Source organism: Cervus canadensis, chromosome 30, assembly GCF_019320065.1.
Source record: "Cervus canadensis isolate Bull #8, Minnesota chromosome 30, ASM1932006v1, whole genome shotgun sequence".
In the NCBI taxonomy this organism is placed as follows: Eukaryota; Metazoa; Chordata; class Mammalia; order Artiodactyla; family Cervidae; genus Cervus; species Cervus canadensis.
Genome location: NC_057415.1, coordinates 32,939,706 through 32,960,437, shown reverse-complemented (window position 1 = coordinate 32,960,437; position 20,732 = coordinate 32,939,706). Strand labels below are relative to the sequence as shown.

At 40.0% G+C, this 20,732-nt stretch overlaps 1 protein-coding gene across 4 annotated transcripts in view; it reads left to right on the top strand.

The window, feature by feature from the left end:
• Nucleotides 1-20,732, top strand: part of ECPAS (Ecm29 proteasome adaptor and scaffold) — a 107,539-nt gene that overhangs the window by 44,781 nt on the left and 42,026 nt on the right. For all 4 annotated transcript variants that reach the window (XM_043452898.1, XM_043452900.1, XM_043452897.1 and 1 more), the window contains 10 exons: nucleotides 2,340-2,421; nucleotides 4,784-4,903; nucleotides 10,796-10,881; nucleotides 11,113-11,191; nucleotides 12,998-13,047; nucleotides 14,080-14,146; nucleotides 14,241-14,363; nucleotides 18,173-18,276; nucleotides 18,663-18,786; nucleotides 19,985-20,065. In XM_043452898.1, the coding sequence (XP_043308833.1) occupies nucleotides 2,340-2,421; nucleotides 4,784-4,903; nucleotides 10,796-10,881; nucleotides 11,113-11,191; nucleotides 12,998-13,047; nucleotides 14,080-14,146; nucleotides 14,241-14,363; nucleotides 18,173-18,276; nucleotides 18,663-18,786; nucleotides 19,985-20,065 (916 nt within the window). The remainder of the gene's footprint in view (nucleotides 1-2,339; nucleotides 2,422-4,783; nucleotides 4,904-10,795; nucleotides 10,882-11,112; nucleotides 11,192-12,997; nucleotides 13,048-14,079; nucleotides 14,147-14,240; nucleotides 14,364-18,172; nucleotides 18,277-18,662; nucleotides 18,787-19,984; nucleotides 20,066-20,732) is intronic.

Genomic DNA, 20,732 nt, shown 5'->3' with positions numbered 1-20,732 from the left:
CCAGTTCTTCCTCCCTCCTCCCCCTTGGCAACTGCAAGTCTTCTCTGTATCTGTGACTGTTTCATAGATAAGTTCATTTGTGTCATATTTAGATTCCACATACAAGCGATATATCATGTGGTATTTGTCTTTCTCTTTCTGTCTTACTTCAGTCAATATGATAATCTCTCTAGGCCCATCCACGTTGCTGCAAATGGCATTATTTCATTCTTTTCTGTAGCTGAGTAATATTCCATTGTATATATGTGCCACATCTTCTTTATCCATTCATCTGTTGATGGACGTTTAGATTGTGTCCATGTCTTCATGTCTTGGCTACTGTGAACAATGCTGCTCTGAACATAGGCATGCGTGTATCTTTTTGTATTATTGCTTCATCAGGATGTATACGCAGGAGTGGGATTGCCAGGTCCCACTGGCAAGTCTTTTTTTTTTTTTCTTTTGAGGACCCTCCAAACTGTTTTCCAAAAAAAGCTTCCTTCAAAATTTCATTGTGTTTGGACTGGCTGCATTCTTTACACCATGCAATAGATTGGATTGTTGGAGATATAAATGTGGTGCTGAAGTATTCTAATTAGTTTTGGTTTTGTTCATTAAAACAAGTGTATTTTCCAAAAAAAAATAGCGTAATATTGTTAAGAGGTAAAAAGTGAGTTGAGAACAATATGTAGATATCCCATTTTGCTAAATAGAAATCCCAAAGTATCTCTTCAAGCGATCCTTCTCTATATTGATCTGTTTCTATCTACCTGCCATATCCATCTAGCTATTTTATGTGCATAGGAAAGAAGTCTAGAAAAAGATATACCAAAGTTAGTGGTTATTGAAAAGAAATAGAGAGGGTTAGGGGGCAGAGTATAAGGAATTATATTCTCTATATTAATAATTTTTGAATTTTCTTAAGTGTGTAATCAGAAAAGTAAAGCTAGAAAGGTGACAAGAGGGAAAGTAGAAGAAATAGTGAAAGTTATCCTTATTAGTTAACCATTGCTAGGCTTTTTTGTTTGTTTTACCAAAGTGTGTGTGTTTTGTCAAAAATGTGTAAACTTAAAAAAAAAAATCTGTAAACTTGAAGTATTTATAGATGAGAAACAAAAGTGGAACTCAAGTAATAGTAGAAATCAGCTGAGGAAAGATATAGGTAAATATAAGTAGGATTGTAGACTGTCTTTGAGGATAGTAGAATTGTGGATATCAGAATGAGGTAGTTTGATAAGAGATGAAAGAAGAGATGGATCAGGAAAACAGTCTAAGCACCGTGGTAACTTACATTGCACAGATACAACCTAGTTTGAAAGCAGAATCAAGGTCAAAAGAGACAAGATAGTGTGGTTAAATCTTAATATTTCAAGTGAAATACAGAATTGCATTATTACTCAGTTTATAGAATGACTGGCGGGGGGCTGCTGCAGAGGGTGGGTGTACATCACCAGTCACATTATGTTTCTAAGTCAGGGGTCCCCAGCCGCCACACCATGGACCAGTACCTGCTCTCAGATCAGCAGTGGCATTAGATTAGAAATAAACTGCACAATAAATGTATTGCACTTGAATCACTCCCAAACCATCCTTCCCTCTGCCGACGCATGGTCTGTGGAAAAACTGTCTTCCACAAAATCAGTGCCTGGTGCCCAGAAGGTTGGGGAGTAGTGTTCCAAGTCACCTTATTGTGGGGCCCAATTAGGAATAAGTCTTAACGACTAAATGGCAGCAAGACTGCTCTGTAGAATTAGGTGTTAAGACTGCAAGTGTGTGCTGGGAGGTAAGAGGGGGATGCTGGAGGGGACTGACACAGAATTTGGGAAATGCCATGGGCTGCAGGCTTCCTAGGGTGGTGGCTTTAATGGTAAAATGTGGTTTTTGGGGTCACTTTCCATATCACTTTTGAATTTCCAAGTGGCTAAGTAGAAGAACCGTGCCTCAGGGCTCTTGGAACAAGGGTAGCGTGGCGGTTCATGGGGTCACAAAGAGTCGGACACGACTGAGCGACTGCACTGAGCTGAAGTGTGACTGCTATGTTGGACCTTTTCTGTGTCATTGACCCTGAGAGCGGAATACAGTCCAGATTTCTTGAGTGGTACCAAATCGGGCCATTGGCTACAATGATCTATGTTACAGTCAATCATGGTGGGATAAGGGACTTTTTTTTTCTGTTTGAAAACTAACTTTGATAGAAATTAATCGCTTTCCTTCTCTTCTGCAGTGTCAATGGTCTTCTCTTCATTTGTGTATTTATAACAGTTTTCTTTAGTAATGTATTGAGGTTATGATATTTTGAAATTATTGAAGTGGGAGAGAAAAATAATAATTTTAACAAGCTTTGTTGAAACTTTCTGTAGCTTGATTGACTGGAATAATCCTGCCATCGTTAATAAGATGTACAAGGTATACCTTGGAGATATACCACTGAAAACAAAAGAGGTAGGTTGTTTTGGTTTATTCTTACATCATCATAAAAGCATTTTATTGACATGGTGATACGTGAACATTTTCTCCAGGTTATTGTGATTTAGCCTAAACATACGCTATAGGAAGTACTAGTTTTAGATCGTCCCAGTGTAGGGAGATCAACATCTCCTGAAGGAGCTTAGTTTACCTGACGTGGTGTTTTCCATTCAGCTGCCCTAGCTTAGGCCTCAGTAAACATTTTCTGTAGCTATTTTAGACTTTAATGGCTTTACAGTTGTGAGGCTGCGGCTACTCAGTTCTGCCATAACATGAAAGTGGCCATAGAACATAACTGAATGAGCATGGCCATGTTCCAGTAAGACTTTATTGATATTGAAATGTGAATTTCTTACTATTTGTGAAATACAATTTTACAGAATATTGCTTTGATTTTTAAAAAATTGTTTGAAAATGTAAAAACTTCTTTTAACTCACAGACCTTACCAAGACAGATAATAGGCTGGATTTGGCCCATGGGCTATAGTTTGTTGACTCCTGGTCTAGAATCTAGGACAGTGGGTGGGGTCTTCTGAATTTTCAAAGTAAGATATTGCTTAATAACATAAGTCCTTTTTAGTTCACTGTGTTTAGAAGTATTCCAAGTCTAAACCTAGACATACAAAATTATTTGTTTGCTTTCTAAACCATAAATAGTTGTTTTAAAAATCGTATTAACTCCTGTTAGAGTAAATTGAGTGTGATAGGGACTTCCCTGGCTGTCCAGTGGTTAAGACTCCCTGCTTCCACTGCAGGGGGCAGGGGTGTGATCCCTGATTAGTAAACTGAGATCCCTCAAGCTGTGACACAAGCCTCTCCCACCCTACCAAGAAGAAACAGTTGTGTACGATGTAGCAGAAAGAACAGTGAGTTGGGAATTCTCACCCCACCCTGATTCTCCTCCTGAATGGATGCACATAAATGTCTTGGAGAGGAGAGATCTGGCTAATTGCACAACTTTTCTGGGCATCATGTTCTTCATGTAGAAAATGAAGAGGTTGAACTAGGTCATTGGTTCTCAGAGTGTGGTCCATGGGTCACAGAGGGTCTTTTAGAGGTTCACAAAGCCAAGACAGTTTTTTCCTTTTTTTTTTTTTCCTGTGTTGAATTTTGCACTGATGGTGCAAAAGCAGTGATGCATGTCACTGCTGGGACCTTAGCATGAATCAGAGCTGTGTCACTAAATAATTATTAGGAATCATTCTGTTCCTCACTGTCAGCACTCTTGGTTAAAAAGGAAAGAGGGAATAAAACTCAGCTTACAAATATCCTTGATGAAACAGAAAAAATTATTTTATATTAAGAGTAGAGAGACAAACTCTGGTTATTAAGATGCGTATTTGGCATGAATTTTCTCTTTTAAAATGAAAAAAAATGAGGTTTCAAGAAAAACAGTTAACAAGCTCTGTTGGCAGTGGTGAAAGTTGCGCTTTTAAGCAAAAGTTAGAATTTTGGGAAATTTGTATTTATTGTGTTGAGCATGACAGCTTGTCAGTATTTACAGAGTTTTCTGATAAGATTGGTCATGATATTAACATGTGATTTGTGTCTGGGGGGGTGTTTTATAATGAAATATTTGCGTAACTCAGTGAGCCAATATTTTCCAAATGACCAGTGTTGTTACAGAAGCATACAAGGGTAAGGGAGCCATTTAATATTAATAGAGTAGTGGAATTTAGTATACCATAACAGAGTATGCAGAGGTTCCATTGATACATTTTCAAATCTACATGGCAACCTTTAAGAAACTATTATATATCAAGTTTGTGGACGTTTGTGGGTGGTATCTGTATTTAGAATATCTGTAATTAAGAATATCTGTAATTACCTGAAAAACCTAATAAAATCATCACCATTTTTCCAGTCACATATCTGTGTGAAGCTGGTTTTATTTTTTTTAATATACTTAAACGAAAATAACATATCACAACAGATTAAATGCTGGAAAAGATACAGGAATCCAGCTTTCTTCTGTGAAAGTGGATAGTGAAGAGATTTACAGAAAAACAGTACAACTCTCTCAGTGCAGCTTTTTGTTTTGAAAAATGTAGTTTTTAATTTTTCTTAAAAGTATGTTTATTTATGAAAATATATCATGGGTTTAATACTATTTTTAAGTGAATAAGTACTTAAAATTTTTTCAGTTTTAATTTCTAATATCGTAAACATGCATAGACATTCCAGTATAAAAGAAAGATATTTGGAAGCTTCAGTAGTTTTTAAGAGTATAAAGGGATCTTGAAACAGAAGTTTTAGAGACCATTAATTTAGATGATCTCTCATGATTTTTTTCAATTGATAATAATTTTGAAGGGCTGAATTATAATGTTTTCAACAGGGAGCTGTTCTGAAGCCAGAGCTGAAAAGGGACCCAGTCAGCACAAGGGTGAAGTTAAAGATTGTCCCCCACCTTCTGCGTTCTAGACAAGCTGCCGAAACGTTCCCAGCTAACATTCAGGTAACTGATTTTTTTCGAGAGAAATACGACCTGTTTACAACTTTTATGTCTATGTAACTAGAGAACAAACTGCATTAATGAATATTCAGGAGGTAGGTTGATGTGTGTAACAAGATTAATGAGATTCTTTTTTTCTCTCTCAAGTTTAGCTATAGAAAATACTTAAAAATCTTTATTATAGAGGTTTCCCTGGTGGTCCAGTGGTTAAGACTTTGTTTTCCAGTACAGGGGGTGCGGGTTCCATCCTTGGTCGGGGAGCTGAGATCCCACGTGCCTTGGAGCCAAAAAACCAAAACATAAACAGAAGCAGTATTGTAACAAAATCAGTAAAGACTTTTAAAAAATGGTCCACATAAAAAAATATTAAAATTTTTTGATTATAGAATATGTACTCTATATGGTTACCATGCACTCTGAATGTATGGTGATAATAATCCCTTTCAAACTAGTTCTTTTCTGAGTGGTGTTTTTCCAGAAATGGTAGCAGCAGAAACTTGTTCACTGAAGTGGAATGATGAGTCATCTGTGGTTGGAGCCCCACACGTAGGCAGTGGCCACAGCCTCTGAGCTCTGCTGCCTCAGTATCTTCATCTCCCTAGGGCAGGTGCTGGCGTCAGTGGAGATTGTCACTTCTTGTTTTGCTTGTCACCGTTGTCTTCCTTGTTGCCCCGTCTTGCCCACAGACAGTCTGTTTTCTGTGTTGCCACCAGAGTTATTTTTGCACTTGGAAATCTTTGTACTCTGTTAGTATGGGATATGAGCCCCTCTGCAAAAGTCCTTGCCTTTCATCCAAGTGATGACAAGTCCAGCTCTAGAGACAATTTATTTGAGCATGATTTTGTCATTAGTTACTTGCTTTTGATCTTAAATAGGGCTTCCCTGGTGGCTCAGTGGTAAAGAACCCACCTACCAATGTAGGAGAGGCGGGTTCGATTCCTGGGTTGGGAAGATCCCTTGGAGAAGGAAACGGCAACCCGTTCCAGTGTTCTTGCCTGAGAAATCCCATGGATAGAGGAGCCTGGCTGGCTACATCCTTCGGGTTACAAAGAGTCAGACATGACTTAGTGACTATAAACAGTAACAGATACAACTTTTCATCTTAAATAAACCTTAGGGTTTTTTCCCTGTTCTTCTTTAAACTTTTTAAAAAAATGTGTAGAATGGGTGTAATGATAGCAGATACCTCATAGCAGTGTTGTAAAGACGTGAGTGGGCTAGCTGATGGAAGATTTAGAGCATGCTGCTAGTGCTCATGCAGTGAGAAAATCCTCAGTAAATGGTGGAAAGGCAGCAGTTACTTCCCGCCTGGTCTCGTATCTCAGCGCCCCTTGCCCTGCACCTCACGTAGCAGCAAAGATCATTGCTCCTAAGTGTGCTGTTTTCGTGGCTCTGTTTCTTGGCTCCTGTTGTAGGGCCCCTCCCCCTGTAGCCTGGTAAACATCTACTCCGGTTTCAGGATTTTCTCTAGTGTGCCCCCTCCTATCTAAAATGTTCTTATTTCCTGCCTGTCTTCCCTTTCAGTCCCAAAGTAAGCACACACTAGTCTTGCTCACTGTATGTGCATGGTGGACATTGACTTCTGTCTTCACGTCTCTCCCTCTTAAGACTTATTTAAGTGGCTGCTTCCTCTTCCTAACTTCCGTCTTCATATCTCTCCTTCTTAAGGCTTATTTGTTCTACTTCCTCCTTCTAGGTGATACAACTTTTATTCCCAGTATCTGCTCTCCAATATTTAGTAGGAGTAGTGTTAGTCACTCAGTCGTGTCTAACTCTTTGCGACCCCCTGGACTGTAGCCCACCAGGCTCCTCTGTCCATGGAATTCTCCAGGCAAGAATACTGGACTGGGTTGCTGTTTCCTTCTCCAAGCGATCTTCCTGACCCAGGGATCGAACCTGGGTCTTCTGCATTGCAGGCAGATTCTTTACCATCTGAGCTATAGGGAAGCCCTTGACTGAGTTCAAATACTGTGTTCTGTGTTTCCATAAACATAAAATAATCACAGAGCTTCTTCCGTTTTGCTAATTAGGCACTGTTTTTCCTGATAGTGGCTTAATAATTTTGGTTCAGAAATGGTGGTGATAGTAATGCTACATTATATAATAAGCAGCTAGAATTATGTGGTGGAATATTCATAGACCTCTTGTAGGTGTACACTTAGTTCAGTTCAGTTGCTCAGTAGTGTCCGACTCTTTGTGAGCCCATGGACTGCAGCACGCCAGGCTTCCCTGTCCATCACCAGCTCCCAGAGCTAGCTCAAACTCGAGTCAGTGATGCCATCCAACCATCTCATCCTCTGTTGTCCCCTTCTCCTCCCGCCTTCAATCTTTCCCAGCATCAAGGGTCTCTTCAAAAGAGTTAGTTCTTTGCATCTGGTGGCCAAAGTATTGGAGTTTCAGCTTCAGCATCAGTCCTTCCAATGAATATTTAGGACTGATCTCCTTTAGGATGGACTGGTTGGATCTCCTTGCAGTCCAAGGGACTCTCAGGAGTCTTCTCCAACATCACAGTTCAAAAGCATCAGTTCTTTGGTGCTCAGCTTTCTTTCTAGTCCAACTTTCACATCCATACATGATCACTGGAAAAACCATAGCTTTGACTAGACGGATCTTTGTTGGCAAAGTGATGTCTCTGCTTTTTAATATGCTGTCTTGGTTGGTCATAACTTTCCTTCCAAGGAGCAAGTGTCCTTATGGCTGCAGTCACCATCTCCAGTGATTTTGGAGACCCCAAAAATAAAGTCTCTAACTGTTTCCATTGTTTCCCCATCTATTTGCCATGAAGTGATGGGACTGGATGCCATAATTTTAGTTTTCTAAATTGAGTTTTAGGCCAAATTTTTTACTCTCCTCTTTCACTTTCATTGAGAGGCTCTTTAGTTCTTCGCTTTCTACCGTAAGAGTGGTGTCATCTGCATATGTGAGGTTATTGATATTTCTTCCAAAAATCTTGAACCAGCTTGTGCTTCATCCAGCGCAGCATTTCGCATGATGTACTCTGCATAGAAGGTAAATAAGCAGGATGACAATATACAGCCTTGATGTACTCCTTTCCCAGTTTAGAACCAGCCTATTATTCCATGTCTAGTTCTAACTATTGCTTCTTGATCTGCATACAGAGTTCTCAGGAGGCAGGTCTAGTGTTCTGGTATTCCCATCTCTTGAAGAATTTTCCAGTTTGTTGTGATCCACACAGTCAAAGGCTTTGGTGTAGTCCGTAAAGCAGAAGTAGATGTTTTTCTGGAATTCTCTTGCTTTTTCGATGATCCAACAGATGTTAGCAATTTGATCTCTGATTCTTTGCCTTTTCTAAATCCAGCTTGAACATCTGTAATTTCACGGTTCATGTATTGTTGGAAGCCTGGCTTGGAAAACTTTGAGCATTACTTTGCTAGCGTGTGAGATGAGTGCAATTGTGCGGTAGTTTGAGCATTCCTTGGCATTGTCTTTCTTTGGGATTGGAAAGAAAATTGACCTTTTCCAGTCCTGTGACCACTGCTGAGTTTTCCAAATTTGCTGGTATGTTGAGTGCAGCACTTTCGCAGCATCATCTTTCAGGATTTGAAATAGCTCAACTGGAATTCCATCACCTCCACTAGCTTTGTTCATAGTGATGCTTCCTAAGGCCCACTTGACTTCACATTCCAGGATGTCTGGCTCTGGGTGAGTGATCACACCATCGTGATCATCTGGGTCATGAAGATCTTTTTGTATAGTTCTTCTGTGTATTCTTGCCACCTCTTCTTAATATCTTCTGCTTCTGTTAGGTCCCTACCATTTTTGTCCTTTATTGTGCCCATTTTTGCCTGAAATGTTCCCTTGGTATCTCTAATTTTCTTGAAGAGGTCTCTAGTCTTTCCCATTCTATTGTTTTCCTCTATTTCTTTTCATTGATCGTTGAGGAAGGCTTTCTTATCGCTCCTTGCTATTCTTTGGAACTCTGCCTTCAAATGGGTATATCTTTCTTTTTCTCCTTTGCCTTTTGTGTCTTGTCTTTTCACAGCTATTTGTAAGGCCTCCTCAGACAGCCATTTAGCCTTTTTGCATTTCTTTCTTGGGGATGGTCTTGATCACTGCATCCTGTACAGTGTCACAAACTTCTGTCCACAGTTCTTCAGGCACTCTGTCTATCAGATCTAATCCCTTGAATCTATTTCTCACTTACACTGTATAATCATAAGGGATTTGATTTAGATCATACCTGAATGGTCTACTGGTTTTCCCTACTCTTCAGTTTAAGTCTGAATTTGGCAATAAGGAGTTCATGATCTGAGTCACAGTCAGCTCCCTCTTATTTTTGCTGACTGTGTAGAGCTTCTCCATCTTCGGCTGCAAAGAATATAATCAGTCTGATTTTGGTATTGACCATCTGGTGATGTCCATAGAGTCTTCTCTTGTGTTGTTGGAAGAGGGTGTTTGCTATGACTAGTACGTTTTCTTGGCAAAACTCTTTTAGCCTTTGCCCTGTACTCCGGGGCCAAATTTACTTGTTACTTCAGGCATCTCTTGACTTCCTACTTTTGCATCCCAGTCACCTATAATGAAAAGGACATCTTTTTTGGGTGTTAGTTCTAGAAGGTCTAGTAGGTCTTCCTAGAACCATTCAACTTCAGCTTCTTCACCATTACTGGTTGGGGCATAGACTTGGATTATTGTGATATTGAATGGTTTGCCTTGGAAATGAATGGAGATCATTCTCTCGTATTTGAGATTGCATCCAAGTACTGCATTTCAGACTCTCTAGTTGACTATGAGGGCTACTCCATTTCTTCTAAGGGATTCCTGTCCATAGTGGTAGATATAATGGTCATCTGAGTTAAATTCACTTATTCCAGTCCATTTTAGCTCACTGATTGCTAAAATGTCGATGCTCTCTCTTGCCGTGTCCTGTTTGACCACTTCCGATTTGCCTTGATTTATGGATCTAACATTTCAGGTTCCTATGCAGTATTGTTCTTTATAGCATTGAGCTTTACTTCCATCACCAGTCACATCCACAGCTGGGTGTTGTTTTTGCTTTGGCTCCGTCTCTTCATTCTTTCTGGAGTTATTTCTCCACTGATCTCCAGTAGCATATTGGGCACCTACCAACCTGGGGAGTTCATCTTCCAATATTCTGTCTTTTTGCCTTTTCATAATGTTTAGGGTTCTCAAGGCAAGAATACTGAAGTGGTTTGTCATTCCCTTCTCCAGTGAACCACATTTTGTCAGAACTCTCCACCATGACTCATCTGTCTTGGCTGGCCCTACATGGCATGGCTCATAATTTCATTGAGTTAGACAAGGCTGTGGGCCATGTGATCAGTTTGTGATCTTTTGTATTACACTTTGTTCTTCAAAATAAATGCAGTTCTCTTTCACACAAGTATTCTAGCTGATGGCTGTAGGAAGCCAGCAAGTAGCTTCAATAAACAGTCTGGATAACAACCACAATGGTTGATGGTTCAAGTCTGCGCTGTTTGTGGGGCTGCCACTAGGAAGCAACACAGTTCATGCTGCAGTGGGCCACCACTGTCACGCCGCGGACATCAGCAGATTAAATCATTTGGGAGGTATTAGGTTTCTTAATTACATGTGAACTTATTTTGAAAACGTGTTCTCTGCATGAGAGTGGTGGCCCACTGCAGCATGAACTCTGTGTTGCTTCCTGGTGGTAGCCCCGCAAACAGCGCAGACTTGAACCATCAGCCACTGTGGTTGTTACCCAGACTGTTAATTGAAGCTCCTTGTTGGCTTCCTACGGCCGTGAGCTAACATACTTGGTGAAAGAGAACTGCTTTAATTTTAAAGAACAAAGTGTAGTACAAAAGACCTACTGTTGAATCCTCAGTTGTATTTGAAAATAATAAATTGCTGTTCTTCTTAATTGGTATTCTTGATGTTCTGTTTTCATAGGTGGTGTATGATGGACTCTTTGGTACAAATACAAATTCAAAATTAAGAACATTATCCCTGCAATTTGTGCATCACATTTGTGTAACGTAAGTTTTTTGAACTGTTTGTAAAGTTTTTAAGCCGTTTGGAGTGATGAAGGGATGCAAGAGTATCTTACCTAGAAAGACAGTGTGTTTGCTTACCTTAAAATATGTCACATTTTGATAGATTATTTAAACTTATATCAGTTATGTCTCTATTTTAAGTAATAATCTGAAATAATACGTAATTATGAGATTCTTACATCTTGCTTTGTGTATGTGTTGTTTTTTAACAAGCTGTCCAGAAATCAAGATTAAGCCATTAGGTCCAATGCTTTTGAATGGTCTCACCAAGCTAATCAATGAATATAAAGAAGTAAGTGACTTGGTTTTTTAAAAAATTTTTGTTAATATTTTAATTTTTAAATTCTGTTATAAGCTTCCCTGGTCTATATGTTGATACAGTTAAAGTTTGCTGTTGTTCCATCATTTCTTAACATTTTTTAATTGAGGTAGTGCAAATTTCAGAAATTACCACCATCTTTTGCCCCTTTTTTGGGAAATAAGCATTAAAAATTGATATGGATCTTGAGGTGGTCTTATCATTTCTTTATGTGACATTTTAAAAAGCTGGTACATTTTATTTTAGAAACTGCAAAAATGGAATGAAAAGAATTAGATTTTATTTTATGATTTATTTCCATATAGGTCTATTTGGATTTGCTTATATTGAGAAACAGTGTTAATTCTCAGAGACTGAGATTTTATTGATTCAAAACTGTCAAAACATGCATTCAGTAAATTTTTGATTCCTTAAGCTTAAGTGGGGTGAGGATTCCTTGGATTGTAGTTTTTCAAATCCTGTTTTTTCTTGCTGTATCACTCTTAACCGTTTCTAGTATTTCAAGGGAATTGCCTAAAAGAAAGGTAAAGTTTTAAGAACGCTAGTTAATATTCATTTCCTAAGTCTTAGCTAAATATGAATGCATGTTTGCAGTAGTATAGTTACCAGTATTTTGCCATTTGGAGTTAGAATTGAGTTTGAACCCTAGCTTTGTTCCTTCGTGAGTAACTTAAATTCTTCCGACCTCTGTTCTTTATTAGAAGAATGAGGCTAATAGTATTTCGTTGGATTATGGTGAAGATTAAATGAGATAGATTAGCACAGTGAAGGCATGTTAGTAGATATTATTATTATTGACAACTGTTCACTTGTTGTGCAGCTGTGCTTTGGGGCAGTCCTCGGCCTGACTCTCCTGTCTTCTGTTGCGTGAACAGAGCTCGCATGGTGCTTAAGGCCTTGGGAACCTTTCAGATTATTTTTATGGCATAGATAAGTGCTTTGGATGGCTGGTAGAAATAAAAATGCTTTGGGGTTTTGGGGGGGAAAACTATATATTTGAGACTAGATTAGAGTGGCCAGATAATCTACAGGGCTGTAATTATCTTAACCTCCAGATGACACCTGCATGTCTTCCCAACAGATGAGCCCATAAGAGTGGCCATGTAGATGTGTGAATCCTTTGTGAAGTGTATAAACTTCAGCTCACAGAAGTGCTGCTGTGTGCTGAGTAATGTCAGACTCCTGATTTTCATAAAGCAATGTAAAAGTCTATCTGTATCTCCAGTGGAATCCTCACTAACTCACCCAAATACTGTGATCCCTTTAACTTTTTAAGGTGAAAGATATGAGAAGAAGCAATTTACTATAGTGCAGATTTTTAGACAATTGCTCTCCTGCATCCTGAAATTTGGGGTGAGAGAGGGTGGATCCTAGTCTGTTGGGCAGTGATGAATTTTCTAATAAGTTAAGCTGTCTTCTTAGTATGTTGGTGGTGAATTTTGGTATTTGCAGGTTACATAGTATTGAAAGGATCCTGAAGTTAGCATCAGTGGAGAGAAACTTTTCTATTGTATGACCTCTGCATTTTCCTTTTGGAGTGAGTGGGGGATGAAAGGTTTTGTTTTGTTTTTTCTTTTAGTAGTCTGATGCATCCTGGGTTTGGACATTTTTATTTGTTTTGTTCAGATTCTGGTATCATGTAGTTAGGCACAGTGAGACCTAGGTTTAACAAGGAGTAAATTAATGCATTTCATTGCAGCAAAAAGGTTTTGCCGTTTACTGTGTTTTTGTTCTGTCTGCTTTTTTGTTCTTTTTTTTTTTTTTTTTCTTAATTTCAAGGACCCTAAGCTACTGTCTATGGCATATTCAGCTGTTGGAAAACTCTCCAGGTGAGTAAACTCCTTTTCAGTGAGAGATACCTTGTTGGTAAACTAAGAAAAATGGTGGCATTTAATAATGGATCGATAATAAATTTGTTATGATTCTGAAAGGAAATTATTTAAAGGCCATAGGTTGTTTAGAAACGTCTTCCTTGTAGAAGGATAATGATGTGAGATGTCTTAATTTACACTTGAAGATATGTTACCGTATTAAATGGCAGACTTGAAATGAGATTTTAAGCTGGATTGTGTCCTAACGTTTTAGGTTTCTTGTACCCTGCATAGAGACGATTGATTGTTTTAAGTGTTCTTGTTACGACTTACTACTAGTGTTTATAATATCAATAATCAAGGGTTTTTCTAGTGATTCTGTTTCCTGATAGTGCTACGATTCTTGAGTTTCCAAAGGTGGATTTTTTTTTTTCCTCTCCTCTGTTTAGTATGGTTTCCTGCAGCCACTTCTTCATGGTTTCCTCTCTCTTCACATATTTCAGAGCAGGGGGTGAGAGGAGCAGCATCTTCATGGCCCTAACCGCTGCCCGCACCCCTGCACAGGTTCTGTGTTGGCCTGTGGAGGCTAGGTCGGGCTCTTCTGTACTGTGTGGGGAAGGAGTTTGGGGGCTCAGAAGACAGTCATCTCAGATCAGCTGATACAGCACAGCATTGTCAACAGACCTTGTCCCTTGTGTGCTGGCATGCAGTTGACAGAGCTTCTTGTCACCGGAGTCTTTAGTTTAAATAGCATTTAGTCTCATCTCTTTTCTTTGTTTCAAAATCAGAAATGTTAACTGAATGCATGGAATATTCTAGTGAGACTATCTGGATAACACGTATATTAATCTAGAGTTACTTGGATTAGATGGTAGAATTAAATGTTGACTTTAAAAAATGTTTGGTTCTTCGGGGAGGTAACCCAGTGATGCTCACTCACATGGTACCCAGAGGTGAAAGTGCAAGTTTAGGAAAATGTGTGTTTAGTTTCGTTTTTTTCTGCCTTATGGAAAGTTTTGATAGTAATGAGGGTCTCACATTCTCTTGCAGCCGAATGCCACATTTATTCACTAAGGATATAGCTCTCGTGCAGCAGCTTTTTGAAGCCCTGTGTAAGGTAGGGAAACACCTGGCAAGTGTGTGCTTTCTGTTTGGATGCTCAGCCGGAAACTCAGTGGTGAAGGAAACACTATTTTTATCATCGTTCACAGGAAGAGCCCGAGACGCGACTCGCTATTCAAGAAGCATTATCCATGATGGTTGGAGCTTACAGTACTTTGGAAGGCGCACAGCGGACTCTCATGGAGGCACTTGTGGCCTCGTATTTAATAAAGGTAGGTCCAACTGTGTGAACCACAATGGCTGATAGTGTACACATTTTATATTTTTGTGATCAAAATTTGAATTGCTTTTCTTCTTAATAATGAAGAGGAGTATTTGCTTTCCCTTGGACTGCGATTTATGATTTTTTTTTTTTTTTTGGCCCCTGTAAAGTCTTTTATTGTCAGTCTTGCCTTTCAAACCAAGATTTCTAGGCACAAACTAGGCATAGAAAATAGCTGTTTGAATGGAAAATTCTAATGTGATGTGTTTTTAATTCTTCGTTATGGAAATATGATTTTAGAGAAGGAGTAGTAATATGCACAGAGGCCTTATTGTATTAAAGCCTTCCTTGTTGGAGAACTGTTCTTAATGTCACATTCTCCTGGTTGGAAGTGTTTTGTTTTAACTGGTAGCTAAGCCCTGCAGTCCCTTGGAGTGGAGTTCTGCAGGTAACACTGGGGAGGAGAGCAGAAGGAAAGACAAATTTTACGTATCAAAATGAGTCTGTAGGAAATAAGCCAGTACTGTCATACATACTCTTCTTTCTTTTAGTCCTCTTCATCTGCCTATTGTGGAAGTTTGTAAGAGAATTTTTAATATTTATGGTTATACACACATAGTGTTATTGCTTAGTTGTGTCCAACTCTTTGTGACCTCATGGACTGTAGCCCCTCAGGCTCCTCAGTCCATGGGATTCTCCAAGCAAGAATAATGGAGTGGGTTGCCGTGTCCTTCTTCCGAGGATCTTCCCGACCCAGGGATCAAACCCAGATCTCCCAGGCAGACTTTTTACTGTCTGAGCCACCAGGGAAGCCCAATATACATATACACATGTGTATATATGATATATAATATACAGTATAAAATAATATGTATTGCTTCAGTGAGTTTTTTTACCTCTATTTCTAGGAATAGAAAGAGGGGGAGATTAAAGAGGGAACAATGTCAAATATTGGTGAGATTAATATGATTTGTGTCTCACTGAATTTGGCTTCCATATTTATATTGAGGGAATTATTAAAGGTTCAGAAACATGTCTGGCTTCTGTTGAAATAGAAGAGGATAATTATGAACATTCAGAAATCTTATTATACATAGAGTCCCATGTCAGATGCTCTTGCTGTCCAGTGTACCTGGTTCATGGTCATATAACATGAGCAAAGTAGTATAGGCTTATTTAGAAGCTCATTAGAATCAAATACTTAAAACTCTTCATCGGTAACCTCATAAGAAAATGGAATGCTTGTATAGTGCACATGGGTACTGGTTGACTTATGCAGATCAAGTCATGTAACAATATTACCAAGTCATAGGTGATTTGGTTTGTTTTCCCAGACTACATGTAAAGCAGCCAGACTGAGGACTGAATCACATAGACTAGTCCTTAGTGTATTGCCCTGTAAAGGGGATGCTGAAGAGTGAGAACACCTGGGCGAATGAGGAATCACATAGACTAGTCCTTAGTGTACTGCCCTGTAAAGGGGATGCTGAAGAGTGAGAACACCTGGGCGAATGAGGAATCACATAGACTAGTCCTTAGTGTACTGCCCTGTAAAGGGGATGCTGAAGAGTGAGAACACCTGGGCGAAGGAGGAATCACACAGACTAGTCCTTAGTGTATTGCCCTGTAAAGGGGATGCTGAAGAGTGAGAACACCTGGGCGAATGAGGAATCACACAGACTAGTCCTTAGTGTATTGCCCTGTAAAGGGGATGCTGAAGAGTGAGAACACCTGGGCGAATGAGGAATCACACAGACTAGTCCTTAGTGTATTGCCCTGTAAAGGGGATGCTGAAGAGTGAGAACACCTGGGCGAAGGAGGAATCACACAGACTAGCCCTTAGTGTATTGCCCTGTAAAGGGGATGCGCGTGAACGAGTGAGAACACCATCGGGCGACAGTGAAGAATCACACAGGACTATCCTTGTGTATTCGCCCTGGTCAAAGGGGATGGCTGAAAGTGTGAGATACACCTGGGCGAGAGGAGGAATCACAGCAGACTAGTCCTTAGTGTAATTGGCCCCTGAGGGGGATGCTGAAGAAGTGAGAACACTGGCGAAGAGAATCACACAGCTAGTCAAAGTGTATTGCCCTGTAAAGGGGATGCTGAAGAGTGAGAACACCTGGGCGAAGGAGGAATCACACGGACTAGTCCTTAGTGTATTGCCCTGTAAAGGGGATGCTGAAGAGTGAGAACACCTGGGCGAAGGAGGAATCACACGGACTAGTCCTTAGTGTATTGCCCTGTAAAGGGGATGCTGAAGAGTGAGAACACCTGGGCGAAGGAGGAATCACACGGACTAGTCCTTAGTGTATTGCCCTGTAAAGGGGATGCTGAAGAGTGAGAACACCTGGGCGAAGGAGGAATCACACGGACTAGTCCTTAGTGTATTGCCCTGTAAAGGGGATGCTGAAGAGTGAGAACACCTGGGCGAAGGAGGAATCACACGGACTAGTCCTTAGTGTATTGCCCTGTAAAGGGGATGCTGAAGAGTGAGAACACCTGGGCGAAGGAGGAATCACACGGACTAGTCCTTAGTGTATTGCCCTGTAAAGGGGATGCTGAAGAGTGAGAACACCTGGGCGAATGAGGAATCACATAGACTAGTCCTTAGTGTACTGCCCTGTAAAGGGGATGCTGAAGAGTGAGAACACCTGGGCGAAGGAGGAATCACACGACTAGTCCTTAGTGTATTGCCCTGTAAAGGGGATGCTGAAGAGTGAGAACACCTGGGCGAATGAGGAATCACACGACTAGTCCTTAGTGTATTGCCCTGTAAAGGGGATGCTGAAGAGTGAGAACACCTGGGCGAATGAGGTAGCACGTTTCTCAGCACCTCTCATCTCACTTACGTTGTGACCGGAGGGTACGTGAGGATAAAGCTTCCGCATCGTTGGACTCTACAGCTGCTGCTGCTTCTGGTCGAACTTTGCATTAATAGATTGCAGTCTCAGTCTATTTAGGTTAATTGGATATATGTGAAAGTGAAAGTTGCTCAGTTGTGTCTGTTTGCAACCCTATGGACTATACAGTTCATGGAATTCTCCAGGCCAGAATACTGGAGTGTGTAGTCTTTCCCTTCTGCAGGGGATCTTTCCAGCCCAGGGATCGAACCCAGGTCTCCCGCATCGCAGGCGGATTCTTTACCAGCTGAGCCACCAGGGAAGCCCAAGAATGACTGGAGTGGGTAGCCTATCCCTTCTCCAGTGGGTCTGCCCGACGCAGGAATCGAGGCGGATTCTTTACCAACGGAGCTATCAGGGAAGCCCCAGTTGGATATATGTATGCAGCTGAGATTTTGCTTTGGAGTCATTTTTGACTTTAGAGCTAACCTGAAAGTGTTGATGGTATTTTGCTTTAAATCTGTAGTGACTCCAAGTAGGCTCCGTTGTGCTCCCTGCGAACTGTATGAATTTCACTCATGTGACTGAGAGCTTTGAGAGTTGAGGAAGCGGCGGCGGGGGCCGGAAGCCGCCCCTGTGACCTTGGTCGCACGGTCGGGCTGCAGTGGGCATCTACAGAGAGATTCTCTGACAGCGGTCTTGGTGGGGCTTCCTGCTTTACTTGGAGGATTCCCTTAGGTTGTAAAAGGACTTTTTAAATAATGCCTTTGTCCAGAGATTTTTAAACAGCATGGTTAAGGATTTCGACTAAAAAGATTTTTATTTATTTAGATATATTTATTGAAATGTCAACTTAAATTTTGATTGCTTACAGTTAAAACGACTTACCTTGACTGGAATGAGTTGTTACTTGGATTTTTTTTTTTTAATCTCTGTGTTATGTGTCTGTGTGTGTGTGTGTTTATGTGTCAAATAGCCTGAAGTTCAAGTTCGACAAGTGGCTGTGAAATTTGCCAGCACGGTGTTTCCCTCAGACCATATTCCTTCCAGATATTTGCTGCTGTTAGCTGCAGGAGACCCGTAAGTTTCAAAGGAGTTGATATGAACTTGGGTTTATTTCAAATTCAGTTGAAAATTGGATATAATTTATGTTGTTTGTAGTATTAGTCTGTGGAATTTAGAAGCAACGTATTAGAGTTAAAAATATGGCCCCCTTGACACAGCATACAGACCTGTAGTCATACCATCTTGTTATTTCCTGTGAGTAAAATTTGAAGATGCAAGCCATGTGACTCTCCATGACTAATGAAATTTCGAAAGTGATTGCTTCTCATGTATTTTATGACTCTTTGCATGTAGCCGAGAATATGCTTAAGACAGATGCCAGATAATATTGCTGTTCTTAGTCTTCATATGATCATTCTCTGGTTAGTGAAATTTATTTATCTTTCCTATCTTTCTGTAAGGCGGGAAGAAGTTCATGGAGAGGCACAACGAGTTTTAAGGTGTCTTCCTGGTAGGAACAGGAAAGACAGTGCTTCTAAGCAGATGCCATCTTTCCCAGAAATGGTATACTATATCCAAGAAAAGGTATGGTATTTACTTTCATATTATTAGTTTGAGTCACATAGTGAATGATGAAAATAAACATACCTTTTTTTTGGTGACACTGTGTAAAATGCTAATCACTAAATGCTGAATAGTAGTAAAGTTTCTAACAATGTTAATATTTACAATAAGAGGGAGGTACAAAATGAGAAAAATATAAATCTCAAATGTAATTAATCTGCCCAAATCTAAATTACTTACAGTTTCTTTTATGCTCTTCAACATTTTGGCTGTTTTTAAAATTTTTCCCTTTGGCAAGACATGCTTAAAAATATTAACTCTTATTATTTTTGTGTTTATTTTTTTAGTCATGTCATGCAGCCTATGGGATGTGGGATCTTGGTTCCCCTACAGGGATTGAACCTGGGCCCTCAGCAGTGGGCGCATGGAATCCTAACCACTGGATTGCCAGGGAATTCCCCCAAATATATCTTTTTGTTTTTAAGGGCATTATTTAGGGCAGTGTAAATTTAAGAACACTTTAGGGAGCAGTGCAGATTTTTTCCCCCTGTGTTCATGAGAGAACATCATACCTGCTTTTTGCAAGTCTCCTATTTTACTGGTAGATCAGACAGAGGGCTGGCAGTCACAGCCCAGACCTGTCCGGCTTTTTATATGAATGTTTCTGTAAGCGTGCTGAGGGACAGCTCACTGCTTTCATCTCTGCTGGTGGTCTTAGCTTTTTGTGTGGACAGACATCTTACAGGTGTCGGAGGGCAGTTTGTGGCAACCGTGGTTCTCTTCTCTGCAGCACTGTCATAATTGGGGGCAGAGGGTGCTTTCGTGCTAATATTTTCCTTCTACCTCCATTATTAATGAAAATAACTGGCATTCAGTGCCCTGGTGCGACTGTGTCAGTAGATGCCCGGAGTAGGTTTATTCTTTTGTTACTTCCTCCTGTGTCTTCTTTGGAGCTTTCTCTTTTTTTCCTTTCTTTTTATTAAAGTGTAGTTAATTTGTAGGTTTCTTCTTTTTTAAGAAGCCGGTCAAAAGGCAACACACCTGTCCCTTAGGGTTTGAGGTCTGTGCATCATCAAGCATGAATAACGTAAAAATGTTTGACTAGAAAAGAAACAGTAGCAGTCAATAATGTAGCTAGAAATACAGTTATTTTTGAGTCAGGAAAAGGTACATCTGTTTGTTTTTCAGTAATTGATTTTGGGGGGTTTCTTTTTATTAGGCTTCCCATCGAATGAAAACGCCAGCTAAGTACATGACTGGGACCACTGTCCTTCCGTTTAACCCAGCAGCCTTTGGAGAGGTAGGACTGGCGTGTAGTTCTGTTTCGCTTTTGCAGAACATTCTTAAAGATAGTGTCACAGTCAAAGAGATGTCTGTGAATTTTTTGTGTTCTAGGTAAAAACCCATACAGTGATGTCATTGTTTTATATCAGATTGTTTATTAGGAAAAACAGTGCTTGATCATTGTTTTAGTTCACAGCGGAGTCAATAAATATATTTATCTCAGTGAGATTCTCTTCATGAGAGACCGAGGTACTTGACATTGATTGCTATTGCTATTGGGAATTCACAGCAAATTAGATTTGAATTTTAAAGCCAACGATATATTGAGGTTATTTGGATTATCCAGCTTTGAAGGTTGGAGGGTTAGATTAATTTACCTTATTTACTAAGGAAAATTCTATTGTTTCAGTCATTGACTTGGACTAATTAAATAGCAAGAGATAATCTTGTTCACAGTGAGTGAGAATACTCATGATGCAATTGCTGCCAGTCCTGTTCTAGCTGTCAAGGAAAAGCGCTTCCAGAGAACTCCTGAGTAGCTGATTTGTGTCAGGTTTTAATGACATCGTAGCTACTCTTTTGTAGATGATTTGAGCCCATTTTCTCAAATTCTTGTGCCAATGGAGATTAAATTCAACTGGAGTTACACAGGAATAGATCATTGGCCCTAGGTTTCTGTCTAC